Here is a 17,088-nt window from a genome sequence, read left to right on the forward strand (position 1 = left end):
CACAGATAAACAACCGCCCACAACAATCATTTTAAGTGTTTGCTTTTGTTTTTGGCTCTGTGCGAGGAAAAGGAAAAAAATGCATTAACATTAATGCTGCCGCTCTTCTGCTTTTTTCCTTGTCCTTTTTTTTTCATTACACAAAATTATTTAATTTCCTGCAGGCGGCACGCAATTTGATGAGCAACTGACAGGCGTTCCACCCGCTAAAATCCAGGGAGTCAAAGTGGAGGAGGGGCATGTGTCTGCTGATGATGATGATGATGTCCTGTGAAAAGTTTACGATGCTGCTAACCATTCCTTCCTTTTCCCATACCCCTCGTTTTTCCATGCCCCATTGGAATTTTCTTCTCGCTTTGAGGCGGAAATTCTCACAACTTTTTTCCAACGTTTATTTAACGTTTATCGGGGCCAAGTTAATGACTTATGTGGGTCATTAGCATTTGAGGCTGGCTGTTAAAGCTTCCTGCTTTAGCTTAAAGAATTTTCGCAAAACTTTGAGAATAAAGGAATACAGAAAAGTTTGAAATACTTTCTTCACAATGAAATAGTTTATGCTGAGCTTATAATGGCTGTTTGTGATTATTTAAAGTAAATGCTTTAAAAATATTCTGTATTTATACTTTTGGTTAAAGTCAGGAGATGAATCAAATTAATAATTTGATTCGGTGTTGATTTTCTCTGAAAGTTCTAGCTTTCTGATGAAATATAATTTGGAACTAAACGAAAACCATAAAACTTATTTTAATCAAAAATTCCTTATCAGAAAACCTTGACCTATCACCCAAAAACAAAACTGGGTTGTTGAGACTGTATTCCAAAATCTATACTAATTCCCAAAATATGCATTTAAAATAAATGTTGTTTTAAATTATTTTTTACACAATGTAAATTTTTTTAAATAAAATCGGAAATTTGTGACGTTTTTTGTGTAGTGAGCTGTTATTTCTTTACTTTTTTCTAGGAGGAATATGTGTTATTATAATTGAAACCACTTTAAATATTCTTAAGTTTTTTATTCATGTTTTTCTAGTTAGTTATACATGTTAATAATTTCAAGGACCTTTAGTTTGAGTTTCTCTTATGGTCTGATCCAATATCGACTCTCTTAGCACCTGCGCCCGCAGTCCTCGCCCTCACAGATGTCGCACAGGGAGGACTCCACCTGGTAAAACTGGGTGGCCCTTCGCTCCTTGACGTAATAGTCGTAGACGATGACGTAGGATGGCCTCTGCATGGCCACCGCATGGGCACGAGTTGCGGTCACGGTCACGCACTTGGGGTCACCCTTGGTCAGGCTGTCGAAGTAGACCACCACCATGGAGTCCTCGTTCTTGGTCTCGACGAGCTTGACGCCGGCAAAGGAGCGGATCTTGTCGAGGTCCTCGGATGCGGGAACAAAGCCAGAGGGCAGCTGGATCTCCATGAGCGCCATGTTGGAGGGTTTTCCCCTGTCAGCTGCCTCGAGGGGAGTGTATTCAGCGCAAACCTGCAGCTTGAGATGCTTGTTGGTCGAGTCCTTGACGGTGGTGGTTACTTTGAAGCTGGGCTGCGCCTCCTTGGTGGCCACATTATGGCGATAAGAGAGCTGGACAAATGATACTCCGGTTCCCTTGCCGGAGACATAAACCTGGGCGGTATTCTTCGGCAGCTCTTGATAATGCATTTTGCCCACCTCGTCGCGATTGACTCTTATTTTAGATACCGGTCCGTCTTCCTTATACCGATACGTAACATCCATATCGCCGGGGGGCAAAGCGATTTCCGTTGAGAACTTGGTGATGGCCTGCAGGGCCACAACCGTATCCTGTGTGGAGCCAAAGCCGCCGTTGCTGTTCCTCTGGCCATTCAACCACTCGATGATGGGCAGGGGCTCCTCCGTGAATCCGTTCTCCAGCATGGCAAGCAGCACATAGGCGGTCAGCTCCACGTCCCTGTATCCCACGGAGTCCGGCTGCTTGGACCACCACTTCAAGTTCTCCTTAGTCCTGGCCATGCCCTCCAGTCGGGTTAGGACATCAGCGGCCTTTGGGTTTTGGGCCAGTGATAAGACCAGAGCAGCTAAAGCCAAAGACAACGGCTCATTGGTGTTGTCCACTTGGCTGGCCACATAACGCATTCCATTGTCAATCACATACTGGTATTGCGACAGGTATTCCTGGAAGGGATTTAATAATAATATTCTTTATATCGTTATGTATAATACACAAAAAAACAAGAAAGGAAGCTAGCTTCGGCCAGCCGAAGCTTATATACCCTTGCAGATCATTCCTATTAATTAACAAATCGCAAAAATGTTAATTTTCTAATATTTCTCATTAATTTTCCGATCGTTCCTATGGCAGCTATATGATATAGTCGTCCGATTTTGATCAAATTAAAATTGAAATTCGGAAATATTTAAAAAGAGTCATATCCTAGAGTAGAAGATAATACAATAAAAATCAAAGAAGCTAGAATTTATTTCCTATTACTTTTCCATTAATTTTCCGATCGTTCCTATGGCAGCTATATGATATAGTAGTCCGATTTTTTAAATAATTAATTCGAAATTCAGAAATATTTAAAAAATAACATCCCCAAAAGTAGAAGGTAATATTTTAAAAAACACCGAAGCTAGAATTTTTTAAAGTTTTTTTCTTCCGATCCTTCCTATGGGAGCTATAAGATATAGTTGTCCGATCCGGTCGGCTCCGACATATATACTACCTGCAATAGAAAGAAGACTTTTGCGAAAGTTTCGTCCCGATAGCTCAAAAACTGAGAGACTAGTTTGCGTAGAAACAGACAGACGGACAGACGGACAGACGGACAGACGGACAGACAGACAGACGGACAGACGGACAGACGGACATGGCTAGATCGACTCGTCTTGTGATGCTGATCAAGAATATATATACTTTATGGGGTCGGAAACGTCTCCTTTACTGCGTTGCAAACTTCTGACTGAAATCATAATACCCTCTGCAAGGGTATAAAAAGTGTTCTACTTGATTAAGTATAAAAATTCAAAGGAAATATTATCAGCTTATTTTTTTGTAATTTCATTTCTATACCGAAAGTTTAAATTTAATACTTTTGAAAGTATTCATTTAATACTCATCTTATTAATGCAAATATGACACTCAATAGTGTAGAATTCAAGTAATAATAGTTTCGTTTCTATTACTATTTTTTTGTTGTGTGTAGTAATATAAAAATCTTACCTCGTTCTCGAAGAAGGTGAGCAGAATATAGGAGGTGAAGGCCAGGGGTTTCTTCATTTCCTCGTAATATACGCCATTTACTGGGAACTCGCCGTTTCCACTTTGTTTGGATGCCAGGAAACGCAGTCCGTCCTTTAGGACACTTGAGTCAATGTGTATGAAATTTTTGGCCATGTGGAATGAGCGGATCACATAGGCGGTGAGCCAAGTGCTACCCTGGGAATCACTGGGTCCCCAAGTGCTGTAGGAGCCGTCGCCATGCTTGTAGGTCAGCTCGGTCTGGTAGCCGGTGGCCAAAAAGCCCCTGGCCCGCTTCTCAATGGCGAAATCCTTGCGGCCAGTGGCTTCCAGAAAGCGAAGAACCATGATGTTAGGCACAAGGTTTATCATGTTCTGTTCTCCACAGCCGGAGGGCAGGTTAACCAGGGCGTCTATGTGCTCCAGATTGGGAGCCTGAATGTCGCCGCCCACTGAGAATATCGTGGATTCGGAACCTGGTACCACATCCGGTGGCATCTCGACCTCAATGGATTTTTCGGGCTCTCCCAAACTCTCCCAAGCTCCCACACTGCGGCTATGCCTGCGATTGGCCTTGATCAGAATGGCCTTGTTAACGTACTTAGTCACACCATCGGCCTCCACTCTCAAGTTTTCATGGATGGTGTCCTGAGCCCAAGGACACTGGGCGGTGATCTTCAGCGCAGTTAGGCCGACTTTCTTGGGACGAATCATGAAGGAGAGGCTTCTTCCGGTGTTGGCGGGAATCGTGAGTCGCTTGAAACGGCGAGCCTGTGGCACATCCCTCGCCTGCTTATCACTTACGACCTCGGAGAAATCGTACTCCTGATCCGAGTTATCCATCCACACGGTGGCCTCCACCTGCCTGTCCAGGTAGTTGAAAACCACCACCGGAATGGCTATGATCTCGGCTCGTTTCACGGAATACGGCAGGTTGGTGGATATGAAGAACGGCCGGAACACGCGAATTCTAGAGGGGTTCTTTGTCATGGCAAATCCGGAATTGGGGTTCAGGGAGAAGCCAGTAATGACCCAGGAGGTCATCGTGTCGGGGATCTTGCTACTCAGCACTGCTCCATTTGGCCCAACGCTGTGGGTAGTATTAATTGGATTTAATAACATCTCTGCATAACTATGAACCTGCAACTTACTCGGTGATATTCGCAAAGAGCCAGGTTTCAGGGAACTCCTGACGAATTGGTGGGGGTGTAAATTCGGGTTTGGTCGATAGTACATCCTTTGGAATGGGTGACTTTTTGCCTGGTTATTGGAAATATTAGTTATAGCTTAAACTGGCTGGAACTATCTTACCTGGCTTCGGAGTGGTGCCTGCTGCAGTACGACTGCCGAGTCCGCACGTCTCAAAATAAGTAAGTGCATCTAGATCTAGTAGATATGGGTTAGCCAGTTAGAAGAATAATACAATTCATTTAACTTACCCGCGCTTTCATCCTTTATGTGTGCATTGGTCAGGGTTACCAGGCCGTTCGATGCGAAATTGCTGAGATTATCAAAGATGCGATCCTGACTGAGGTCGTTTCCGGACCTTAGAAGCAGAACACTCTGGTCGACTCCTAAAAGTCCTACGAAGGAATGGGGATCGGTCTTTACTGACAAGTTGACCACTTCGCCGGGTTCTGCCTTGGCTGGTACTGTGATTTCAATCTGTAATATAATTTATTTTAATTTATTAAGTATTATTTGAATTTATTAATGAACTTTTTACCGAGTTGCCAAAGGCCTTCTGGAAATTGATCGTTTCCTCATCGGAGCGCAGTTCTCCGTTCACCACGTAGCTCACAATAAGAGTGGCTTGGGGCACCATTTCAAAGGTGGGCATGACAGAGAGCCTCTGGCTTCTAACGCCCCTGGGCACATGAACATACTGATTCTTTATGATATTACCACGAGCGACGATCGTGATCATGAAGTGGGGCAGGTACCCAGTGGACACCACATTGAAGCTCACCTTTTTTCTCAGTTCGTGTCTGTATAATACATAATATTATTAAAACAATATAGAGAAATTCCCTTAATAGCACTTGCTTTTTACTATCGATCTCGATCCTGATTGACTTTTCCAGCTTGAAAATGGTTTGATTGAGGGAGGCTGAGCCTTCAAATGAGGCCGTCACTACGCATTTCCTGCAACTATTATCCGGAAAAATAATTTTTCCCATGGCTGTACTGTCCCCTCTGAGGGGAGCCGAGATTTCATTTCTCTGACCGCAAAGGAAATCGAATTTAACACTGTTTCTCGAACCATTGACTGGGGAACCATCAACATTGGTGACTGCAACCCGGAAGGAGTGCTCCTTTCCAGCCTGGTAGCTCTGCGGCCAGTCGACAGCCAAAAGGATGTAGCGATTCTGGTGAAGATTTACATAGGCAAAACCATTGTGCTTGAGATCCGTGAGCTCCTCCGTCACAGTGGCCATAACTTTCAGGGGGGATTTCAGAGTGGCCTCAAAGGGAAGCTCCACATTGACAGTTCCATCGATGTCCACGGTCTTCTCAGTTCGTCCTCCCTCGATTGAGATGGTCGCCCTGCCCTTGACCGGCTTTCCAAAGGTGTACTTGGCTCGAATGGTGGCCTTGATCTTGCCATCACTGGCCACCACATTCGGAGGTGTCTGAACTCTGACCTCGAACTTGGGCAGCACGTACTTGTCCACCCCAATGACCTTGGTCTCCGTGCTCTCACCTTGAACGGCGACTGCAAGGGTCCAGTTTCCCAGAACCGGACGATTGGACAGGCGGAGCTCTCCCGCGAAAACTCCCTTCGTGGGTCTGACCTCCTTCCACTCCTTGATCTGATTCTTCTCGCCGTCGTGTATCTGTATACCAATGGGCTTGTCGATCCTGGCCGGCAGAGTGTGCCTGTCCAGGAAGAGAACCCTGAACTGCAGGAGGTCGCCGGGCTTGTAGGTGGCCTTGTCCGTCTGAATGTAGATGGAGGCCTTGTCGTCGGAGAAGGACAGTTTGGAGGACTCCTTGAAAATGACGCCCTCAACTCCCTCGGCGGTGAGTTGGTAATCACCACTCGAGAGTTTTGGGATGGCGAAAGAAAGTATCTGCGTGGACATGGGCTGAAGATAGACCTCCTGGCTCCTCGCAAACGAGGGTCCATTCAGACTGACCCTGATTCGACCGGGTCCATCTGCCCCGTGCAGTGAAACGGTTACATTGTAGTTGATATTGGAATGTATGGTGTCGGGGCACGATATAGAATATATACTGGGAAATAAATAAGAGAATTATTATATTATATTTAATTCTTCAGGCATTCAACTCACCCGTTGGCATTTATTGTCAGCATGTATTGAAAAATACAAGCCCAGAGAAATAACCACATCATCTTGTGTTCTTATCAATCCAGCGCAGCTTAATCTTAGACTAGACCGTTTGTGTTAAGAAGACTTTGCTGAATGAGATCTACTCAAAGCGCGCTTTATTTATATTGGGGTATTTTTACACACAAAAAAAAAGAAAAGTTTTTGTCAGCTGGTTAATTTATTAAATTGTTTAGTAATTTATATTGCCAAAAAAAATGTAAATTAACAATTAAACAGCAATTTTTTTTTTGTAAATGATTTATTAACATTTAGTTAATTATTATATGATTTTATGGATTAATTACCGTTTTAATTATAAAGTAACTTTACGATTAAAATAACACTTTAACAAATACTCTAGGAAAAACAAAAAGTACAATACATAAAATAAGTTAAAAATTTTTGTATGTGTATTTTAATCTTTCTTCTTTTTCGTTAGGTTTTTTTGGTTACCAACAGATGATAACAAAAATAATGAAAGAATTTATGGTATTCATTTTATGGTCGCTAGGAAATTCCCTATTGTCGTTTCCTGGATGATTCAATGTTTATCCCATAACAGGCATTTCAAAAGGCATCATAGTCAGTACATGTGGTATACAAAAAGAGCATTCACTTGGCAGAGTAAAAATCTGTTTGTAATAATAATCATCAAAACCAATAACCCCAACTGGTGGCCCCCTATTTTGCTTGGCTCGGGATTGATATGATATATAAAATTGCATTTATAAGCAATCATGTCAACGCCAAGAGAAATATGAAAAGACATCGCCCTTGGCCCCTCACACAAAGTGCAAAAGTACTGAGAGGATGATTTCATGCATAGAACATGTAGTTTTTGAGGAGGAAATGGGGGTAATTTTGCCACAAGGAGAAAATTCACTTCACACCTACGCAGTCAACAAAACATGAAATCGAAACGGAAGTCGAGTGGAAGAACAAGTGTGGGTCTCCTCTGCCAGCAGGAAATGCATTTGGCCCAACTTCACTTTTAGTGTCAACTTGCCTCAGTCGCTTCCCCAGCTTACTTACAAGTATTTGGCGCCATTAAAATTATTTTCTTACATTTTCTTCTTATTTTTCCTCTGAGTGAAATAAGAGGAGACAAGTTTTATGCCTGTTTGTCGACTGCCTGAGGGCGTGAAATGTCTGAGCTGCAACATAAAATTTCCCCTTTAAGGTGACACTTGTGATGGGAGTGCACTAAAGTTGCCTTTATAAGAATAAAATGTTTCAGATCATGTGATTTACGTATTATAGATTCGCGTGTCTTTCTTATCTTGAATGGATTTCTCTGAATTTATTGAGTTCATCATGGTTCTGGGAAACATAAAGTTCTAGAGATAACAGGGGTGACAATTAATAACTCATTTCAACACTGATAAGGTCTTTACTGCAAAACTAATTAAAAACCGCTAATTAGCAAAACCATTGATAGAAAGTCGAGTAGCGACTTCAACTGTAGTTTCAAAAGATTCCGGGGCATAGAAATAAAACTCAAGGTGGGTGAAGTGCATCTTTCGGGAGCTGCTTAAAAGCCAATCCGAAAATAAGTGGATTTTCGAGGCATTTAAAAGCCCAAAGTGTCAGTCTGTCAGTCAGCAAGGCACTTGTGCTCAATCAGCGGGTAGGAATTCCTATGGAGAATGGGGACTTTTGCGTGGGCGGGTGCGTTTGTGTGTGTGTTGAAAGGGGGCGGGGGAAAACTCATAACTCAAATCATTCGAACAGCAGCAGGGTCCGAAATGAAGTGTCCCAAAGTATCTGTTAATAGGTGAGCCTGTCGCTCAGACAGAAAAATATATATATGGTATAGTATAGTATAGTGGGTCTGCTGCAGAAGCTTCACTTTTATGGACAGCATTAAAAAAATCTTTTCCCCATTTTATGGCTTTAAAGCGAAAACGGTAGACAAAATGCCAAAAGCTTGTTAGGAGGAAAAACGCCTCACTTCGCTTTGGAAGCATTTACATTTTGACTGCTGCCCCTGAAAAACAGTATCCGCATCAGCATCATCATACCACATCAATCAACGGCACTGGGCAGCATTAAAATGGTAATTTAAAACCGCGAGAGAAGCCTCGGGATGCTAGATGGATACAGACGGAGCAGCAGATACCCAGATACTCGGGGAGAACTCATCATGCCGACGTTTTAATGATTGGCCGCTGGCTCCTTTCCGTTGGTCCGACGCTATGCAAATGGTATCCTCCAGGTCTCCAGCTCCCCGAACTGCCACCTCCCCAAACTGACTCGTAAATCAAGATTGCAACACCTAACCGACCGGAGGGAAAACCCTGGGCGGGGAAAGGGCGGACGAGCGAACCCGGTGCAGACGCAGTAAAGTGTTTTGAGAAATGTCACCCGTGGGGCGTTTTTGTCATTTCAAAAAGTGTTCAATCAACTGTCAGCATCCAGAATTCACCGCCCTTCTCCGCCCTTTTAAAGATTGAATACTCCTTGGCAGATATATATTGTATCTTTAATGGCAGCCTGAAAGCCTTTCAGCAATTGTCAGTTGGATAATGTTTGAGAAGGAGCTGAAATATACCTTGCTTACTTACCTTATTTAATAGGCTGGCAATACTCTCCGTTTAATTATTCGAATAAATCACAAATTCTACATTACCAACCAACATTAGATCCAATTTAACACCCTGCTTATCCGATTAAGTTACGTACTCGTATTTGCGTAATCCCTGCTTTGTTCACTGCTCCTCTCCTTTCACTTAGCACCCATTTCTCCACCTAATGCCAAGCTTTCATCGGGGCAATTAGCCATTCATAACTCATCTAAAATCAACAAAGCAGCCAACCACTTGAGAGGCATTTAAAATCCGCTTAGCATCGGCTTTGGACAAACGAAATCACAGCAAATGACCCACAAATGAAGCTGAAAATACGAGCTCTGTGTACTTAGAGTCCCCCTTGAAGTTTGTTCCACCCACGCCGAGTGTTAGGTTTCGCATGTTGAAAGACCGGCAGCAGCAGCGGATTCTTTCTCAAGTGTCTCATATGACCGAGGGGATCCCGGTCCCGGTCTCTGAACCAGACCCCCAAGTCGAACCAGTTAGCTGCCACATTGAACTGAACTTTGAATTAAGTTGAGCGGCTTCCGTCATCACAAAAACACTTACCTCTCGGGGTAACCGAATACTTTGGCGAGTGCGAAAGAGTTACTCAAATTACCCAGGAAAATATGCGATTTTATGTGAATAAAATTGAATTTTTTAGTTTAAATAGTTAATGGGAAACATGGATAGTAAGGGATTTTAGAAATGAATTTTTATATATATTTTTTATTTATTTAAATATTTATTTTTATTTTCTAGTGAAGTAACTTTATTTTTAAAGCAATTTCCAATACTTAAATTTAGTCCACAAATTTCAAATAAGATCATATTCAGCTTACATAGCTTAATTGATGATTTGATATATATATATTTTTTCCCAGAATATGATTTCCTCGAAACTTATAGACCAAGCGGAGTTAACTGGCTTTGGGAGTTCAGCCACGTTCCCCAAACAATTTCTGGCTTAAGCAATTATTTGTCTAAAATAATTGCCAATTGGTCGCTGGAAAAAGAATGGCCAAAAGGAAGACAATGCAGACGAGACATCAAACAATCAAAGAGCTGGGGAATCCATTCTGTCTGCCCTGGCGACTTTGACTTTCGCGTTTGGAGAAGGAGAAAAAAGGAGATTTGACAATTGTTCGCTCTGCTTGTTAGTTGTCCGGCGATTTCCGCTTCCGCTTTCACCGACTGCAACTTTTCAACTGCCACTCGGGAGGGAACTGTAACTATTGCCACTGGGAAACGGTGTCTGGCATTGAAATGAAAACAAAGCCACAAAGTCAAAGTCAAAGGCAGGCGAGAAATTGGCAAAAAGGAGTGAATCAGTGAAAAGGGATTTTAACCGGGGTATACCGATCCTAGCCATCGTTTGGTATTTTATTAATGGCCAAAAGGATGGCTGGCGGCCCTTGGATCAAAATTTCTGCTGCGTGGCTGCTTTTGGCATTCATTTCGTAACCCCAGACGCCTTTTGTCTGGCCCGAAACAATAACAACAAAGCAATGAAATCGAAAAACGTGCTGTTAGTCCTGCTACCGCCCTTTCACTTCCCACCTAAATAAAAAAGGGAATTTTTATTTGCCGTCTATCGGCATTATTGACTTGGGGCCCTCATCGTCGTCAGCTGTGACCAGCAGGGCAAAAAGGGAAAGAATGGAAAAGAAACAGGATTCAAGGGGAAGGAGCTCCATCGTCTGCGGTTTGCCTGGCAAAATAGAAGGTTACATAAAAATAATATTTCTCGCTTACTGGCTTTTTCCCCCATTTGTGTCTCGTTCCATTTGTGTGTTTGCATTTCAACTTTCGTTTTCAATTTACGGGGATTTCTTGCTGGCCTTTTTAGACGGCTCCCCATAAACAGGGTGTAAAATGCACCTGAACTGCAGACAATAAAGCCCTCTATAAAGCAGGGGGTTCAATTTTTTTCGTAACAGATGAAAGTGGAAGTAATAGAAAAAAAAAGAAAATAAAAGAGCAAGGTTAAATGAAAAATGGCTTTGTGGTTAATGAAAAGCCTTTATTGACATTTCCTTATCATCGCTGACTGGGATTGCAAAGCAATATAAATTCCAGGGAATTCCGTTTCAATTTAAAAGCTTAATCTTATATTAAGGTAATTAAACATTCTAGGGGCAAGGTTAATTGAAATGCTTCCTCTTTACTGATAGCTGCATTTTACTATCGCTTGACACTCAGAAAAATAATAAAACCTGCTCTGAATTCACTACAAATCACTTTCTATGCCCACATACTTTTGGGTGATTATTTTTAAAGCGTATTATTCAAGAAAGTCAACCCTTAAGTATCCACCATCAATTCAATGCCAACATCTCCTAAGTGCTTGCATTTTCAATTGCCGCTCATTATAAGGATTTATGTAATTAGAATAAATGATGATTAAAATCATTAAAAAGTTTCGCTCAAGCGCATAAATTTCCACCATAATTCGATTGCCCCCGATGAGTTTTAATCAAATTGCCGAGAGAGTTTTGCAGACGTCGTCTGTCAGTCGGTAAGTCAGTCGAGGGCCGCAGAGCTCATCGATTACAGCTCATCAGACGGAGAAAGAGATGGCTGGGTGCTGGGTGAGACAGAGAGGGATGATGTGGCCATGGTTGTCGGCTTAGTGTTTTGGAGTGTGGCAAATAAATTGACATTTAGCTGTGCGTGTAACAAGATCAAGTATACGCAACGTCGCCCTCGCCAGCGAAGACGTCGTAACTTAGATTTGGCAGCAAAGCGAGAATATGCTCCTCATTAATGTTGCATGCCACCCCCTCCCCCCATCGAATTGGCAAAACAGTCTTGCCAGCATTTTCCAAAACGGAAACCCAACCGACAGCAGAGCAAACCAAGTTTTTCCCCTGACAGGGGGTCATATGTACGTAGTAAGTACGTCATGTTGCTGCTTAGTGCAAAAAGTGTTGCAGGCACACAAGGGGAACACAAGGAAATCTATAACATGCCACCTGACATTTTGATGTGGCGATTAGTTCGTGTCCTGATTGTGTCCTGTTTGCTGTAGTTGTTCCTTGTAAGGCCTTTGGAACCCAGGGATGGATTATAAAATGCTCGTTAAAAAGCTAGGCATATTCTTGTAAAATTAGTTGTGTCTTAAAATATTTTAATAATTATTTAACAAAGAAATGTGCTAAAATTTTCAATATTTAGTGATGATTACTGTTTTTGCTAGCACTGAAAATGGGATAAGTAATTTAAAAATCAATATTAATAGCTAAATTTATTTATACGTATTTATTTTCCGAAACTCAGTCTCTCTTTTTGGCGCCCTAAAAAATCATGCATGCGTGCCCTGTAAGACGCCACATACCCACATGTTGTTGATGTGCAACAGCGTGTTGCATGTGCAACAGCAACTTTATGTCCGATCTGGCTTAAGTTAAGTTGTTAGCCCCGCTGACAGTGATGAAAACTTTGCTGACAGGTCGAAGGAAAGTTGCCAGGCAAAAAAAGATGCGGGTTGCGGAAAAGCCATCGATAAAGTTATCGGTTATCAGGCCTAAACTTCACCGTACAAGGCAGAATTTTGCATGCAACTCAACTCTTTTGTATTTTCCCTCAGACTAGTCTGAGTTTTTCATGCACCATGCAACTTTTTCCACACATTACCTGACCTAGATTTTCTCGTGTTTTCCTTTCAGAACGATGCTATAATTGCCAACAGGCAACCAACCAGGCAGACAGACCAGACTCCCACTGGAGGACACTTCATCTACAGCCAGGTGAGTTCCAATTACCCATTCCCCCTGAACGGCGGAAATGCCATATAAAAGCAATTTTGTGGCCCTCGCACCTGTTGAAGTTTTCCCAGTGCCTGCGAGCAGATTTAAAGAAGTTTCCATCACATTTCCTGACCAGAAACGAAGAGGGAAAGGTAAAAAGTAGGAGGACTCTTTAATGCAACACGGAAATGCCAGAGCGGAGCTCTGAAATTTGCCAAAAGCTCTCTTCATTTCCGCAAAAAATGCAAAGCTAACGAGGATGTGGGGGGTGGTGGGCCAAAGGTAAATAGGGAAATGGCTCAGGGACCCCGGTAAAAGTAAAAGTAAAAATAAAAGCAGAAGTCCAAGTCCAAAACGCTTTGGGGAAAAAACTCCAGTCAACAGTTTGTTGCCACTGCCTCGCTTCTTATCTCTCTCTTTCTAGGTTCTTTGGCAAAAGTTTTGACAAAAATTTAATTAAATCCATGTCAAAGTCAGAGAAAGTGCGTGCCTCAATGTCAAAAGGGCCACGAAAAGCAACAAGTTTTTCTAGCAACTTAAAACTAAACAGAAATAACCCGATTTGCGTAGAAACTCCTTTTAATTCTGCATTCGGTAACTATTACACCAGAAAATATATGCCTGTTGCCCTGGTAACACTTGACTAAATAAATTTAAATTGCATTTACGTGCTTCCTTTGGCAGTCGAGGGGAATCACAAACGAGCGTTCATGAATAAATAAATTTTATGCGTAAAAATAATTCAATTATAGGCACCGCACACACATGTGCTCTTTGGGAAAATGGATCCTATCGTTCCGACCTTCCCTTCTTCGCATTCAAAGGGAACCTCTTTGTGGTTATAAATAAATTGCTCGAATATTTTCGGGGCCTGCTGGAGTCAGTTCATTGAATTTCATTGATTTTGCTTTTGATTTATTTTTACCGAAATAAGGAAAAAAGGCTGTAGCCCGTATTTACGGACTTAAATCGATTTGCATGTTTAAGGAAAGGTAAATACGATATCAGCTGTATAAAGTGTCATGCTTAAATTAACATTCCCTTCGATTTTCCATTTCCATTTTCCGGCTGAACCAGTTCCTAACCATAAATCACTCAGGCTGCGCGCTCAACAGGTTGCCAGAGTCAACCCCATTTTTCAACTTGGCCAGCGTTCAATTAACAATTGAATTTATATGTGTAACAGCGGGAATGGCAGAAAATGGTGGGGAAAATGGCAGTTGGAAAAGTCCCCCAAAATCGATGAGCAGACAGCCGAAAAAGTCTCTCGTTTCTCGCTGCCAGCTGCAATTAAAAGGCTATGAATTCAGATCTTTCACTCTCCCCTCAAACTCCGCCCATTCCTCCCGTTCCGCCCACTGTACGCCAGAGAGGGGGCGTGGCCAACTGTCGACTGCCTTGGAAGGCGAGAAACACTTAAGGGAAATTGTACGCCAACAGTTGGCTTAAAGCGTTGTCAGTTTTTTAGGGGACCTATAATGTAATTTATTGATTTAAATGGCATTCGGGAATCTGCGAAATGTTCTATTATTTCTTATTTAAAATTTAAAAAAAATTCTTTCTTTGTTTCCCTAACCGTTTCGTATATATTTTTGACAATTTTAAAAGTATTGCCACAGAACTTGATTTCCCAACCCCTTTTCTTTGTGCATAATAAAATTATGAGCTTGTTAATTCTTGCCGCTCATTTAGCTGCCAATTAATAAATTTTTCAAAAATTCCATGTCCCTTTATTTTCCACATTTTTCCATATTCCCCCTGCTGAGCGCTGCCCTAGATGTGTCTGGCATATTAATGAACATTTGTTTTCTTTGCCTGAAAATTTTCGGGGGTGAAGAAAATTTATGTGCCCAGGTTAAATTCCTGGGATTCTTTTATGTCGTATTTCGGTGTTTGTTAAGTTCTGTTCATTTGTTAAATTAATTTATGTTTGTTGACTGTGAAATTTTTACAACATATTTTGGGTAGGGCAGGGGCGAAATCAACTCACTTAACCCTTTTGATAAACGGGAATTTTGTGCATTTGTGACAGGCACCTAATGACAACTGTTGAGCAAGCAAAAAGTTGAGAAAGCCAAATCCCCTCCTAAGAATTAATTTTAGTCTAAAAGCAATTCGTTTAAAACTTAATTTAATGCTACATTAAACTCGACATTTTCCACTATAACTATGCTGCTCCCTTCTGTACTTTATTTTCCCGACCTGACCCACACGTTATCTGGAGAGCAACTTGAATAGCAGGGCACACACATATGGCCCCCCATAAATATTCACCCAGGACACACCCACTCCCTGAACTTTGACCCAAATTTCGGAGCTCATTTGCATAGTCCTTCTTGTCGAAAAAACGGACTCCCTTAAAGTGAATTAAATATGAAAGTTACTCAAATATTTAACTGAACATGGCGGTCGTATGGGTGGCCCTTAACCCCTTCATGCCGTCCCGTATACGAAAGGCAACCCCCAAGTGGGCAATCCAACAAAACAAAGGAACTGTGCGAAACGGGACTCTAATTGTTATATGTTTATCCGCAAAGCAAACTATGACCGCATTAAGAGAGCGAAGGACCTGCCCCAAATCCAGATATATATCTGCTTTTTTCCGCTTTAATGCCAGCACTTTTTATCCCTATGGTCCCGTTCCGAGTTGACTCTGGCAATTTTTTAATGTGCGGAACTCGGGACTCTGGCTCCCAAAATGTATTTCACTTCATTTTTTATTTATGTATGTGTGTCCCCCTCCCCAAAGGGCCGAAAAAAAGGTTTGCGTGCCAAATTATTGTGCCAGTGGCCTAAAGTTCCCTCTTTTTTGTTGGCCCCTTTTTTATTTCAACTGCCTCATTTGTTTCCTGCTCTTTTTTTCGGCGAGTTTGGGGCAGCAGCCAAAACGGAAAGTGCGTTGTACTCTTTTCCTTCATACCATGCCATATATATATTTTAGGAGCTGACTGTCCAAAAAATATCGATTCTCAGAATGTCCAACGAGGAGTATGAAAACTACCGGTAAACGGGAGGAAAGGTTGAATTTTTAAAGATGTAGGAACCCTTGAGGGAATATTATTGATTTTCCAATTATTTTATACCTTTTACCTATTTCTATTAATAATGCAAATGTATTTATTTTACTCTATTTTCTTATTTCACATTTGAAACTTTAATGTTGCCTTATAAGTACCCACTAATTTATTTTCTATAATTAATTTATTAAATGAATGAAGAATTTTATATTTGCATCAAATTACAAATATTGTTGTATTAGTTGTTCCAGTTTCTTTAGCTTGAAAGGCACCCCTCATTTTCCTGGATTTTTCTTAGCGCCTGCTTGATTTTCCCCTCCCACCTCGGCAGCCATAAAGATCTGGGGTCTTGAGTGCTGCAACTGCTGCTATATCATCTGAAGCTTAAGCGGATGGCCACACACTCTGGAGCATAAACTTGCTTTTCCTGCACTTCCGCTTTTTGTCTCTTGCTCCACTTCTCACTAACTCAACTTTATCCTGGCCATAACATGGCACAATAAAAGCGAGTTAAGGATCTCTAAACCATTTTAAACATTTAGTGCACCGCAGCGTCCCAAAAAAAAGGATAGCTGCATATAAAGATAAAATATTTCATTTGCCAGCCCCTGTGCTCTTTTTTTTTTCGTCAGCATTTGTAGACTTAATGCAATTGTCGCATTATTTCTCTTACTTCTCCGGCCACTTGGCGAAACACTCTGCGAAATGATATATACACAGCGACAGATATATGTATAAGAATATATATATTTTTAAATACCTCACTCGAGTGTTTTTTTCGGTGGCGGTTTTGTTGTATTTCGGTTTTTATTTTGCCGCATGGCGTCTCGTCTGGCGTCTGCCACGGCGTCTGCAAATTCAGTGGAAAAGGGGGAAAATAGGGGCGAATAGGGGACTTCGGAGGGAGTTTTTCCCCGCCTCGGATGAAATAATGCTATGTGTGTGCTCTGCTCTGCTCTGCTTGTTTGGCAACTGCCTCGGGTCTCTTGGTTATTAAGCCATTTTCATTTCCCACTTTTTTGTTGCAAAATCAAGCAGAGTGTTAAAAAAAAGGAAATTAAATTAAAATTCTTGGCCAGCGGAGAGCCATATCACATGTGCGCAAAGTTTTTCATTTTCCCAGGCCAGCATTTGTAGATCTATCTTAAAAGCCTCTGTTTTTGTTGGTTTAGTTGGGTTTAAACTAAAGTGCT

At 41.8% G+C, this 17,088-nt stretch overlaps 2 protein-coding genes across 3 annotated transcripts in view; one reads left to right on the plus strand and one right to left on the minus strand.

The window, feature by feature from the left end:
• The window catches only part of Fili (Fish-lips), a 96,210-nt gene that overhangs the window by 48,205 nt on the left and 30,917 nt on the right, over positions 1-17,088 (plus strand). Inside the window, exon 2 of the mRNA XM_070212392.1 lies at positions 12,798-12,878. The gene's annotated coding sequence lies outside the window, so the exon portion shown is untranslated. The remainder of the gene's footprint in view (positions 1-12,797; positions 12,879-17,088) is intronic.
• LOC108063405 (thioester-containing protein 1 allele S1-like) lies at positions 1,005-6,634 on the minus strand. 2 transcript variants are annotated; one of them, XM_044393267.2, is made up of 8 exons: positions 6,521-6,634; positions 5,271-6,461; positions 4,951-5,212; positions 4,664-4,889; positions 4,536-4,610; positions 4,376-4,484; positions 3,207-4,314; positions 1,005-2,158 (listed from the first exon to the last, which is right to left on the minus strand). In XM_044393267.2, exons 1-8 carry the CDS (start codon positions 6,580-6,582, stop codon positions 1,109-1,111), a joined length of 4,083 nt encoding a protein of 1,360 aa, XP_044249202.2. In that variant the 5' UTR covers positions 6,583-6,634; the 3' UTR covers positions 1,005-1,108. The 2 variants fall into 2 exon arrangements, with proteins under 2 accessions (XP_044249202.2, XP_070069783.1); XM_070213682.1 differs by lacking the exon at positions 6,521-6,634 and having other exon boundaries at positions 1,007-2,158; positions 5,271-5,420; positions 5,488-5,597.

The sequence above is a fragment of the Drosophila takahashii genome, chromosome 2R, assembly GCF_030179915.1.
Source record: "Drosophila takahashii strain IR98-3 E-12201 chromosome 2R, DtakHiC1v2, whole genome shotgun sequence".
NCBI lineage: Eukaryota > Metazoa > Arthropoda > Insecta > Diptera > Drosophilidae > Drosophila > Drosophila takahashii.

Excerpts from the sequence above, each read along its gene's own strand:
- LOC108063405 (XM_044393267.2), bottom strand. The coding sequence starts at position 6,582 with ATGATGTGGTTATTTCTCTGGGCTTGTATTTTTCAATACATGCTGACA. Across the intron at positions 4,611-4,663 it reads CATAAAGGATGAAAGCGCGG|ATCTAGATGCACTTACTTAT; the intron begins GTAAGTTAAATG and ends CATATCTACTAG. Across the intron at positions 4,315-4,375 it reads CTCTTTGCGAATATCACCGA|CGTTGGGCCAAATGGAGCAG; the intron begins GTAAGTTGCAGG and ends TACTACCCACAG.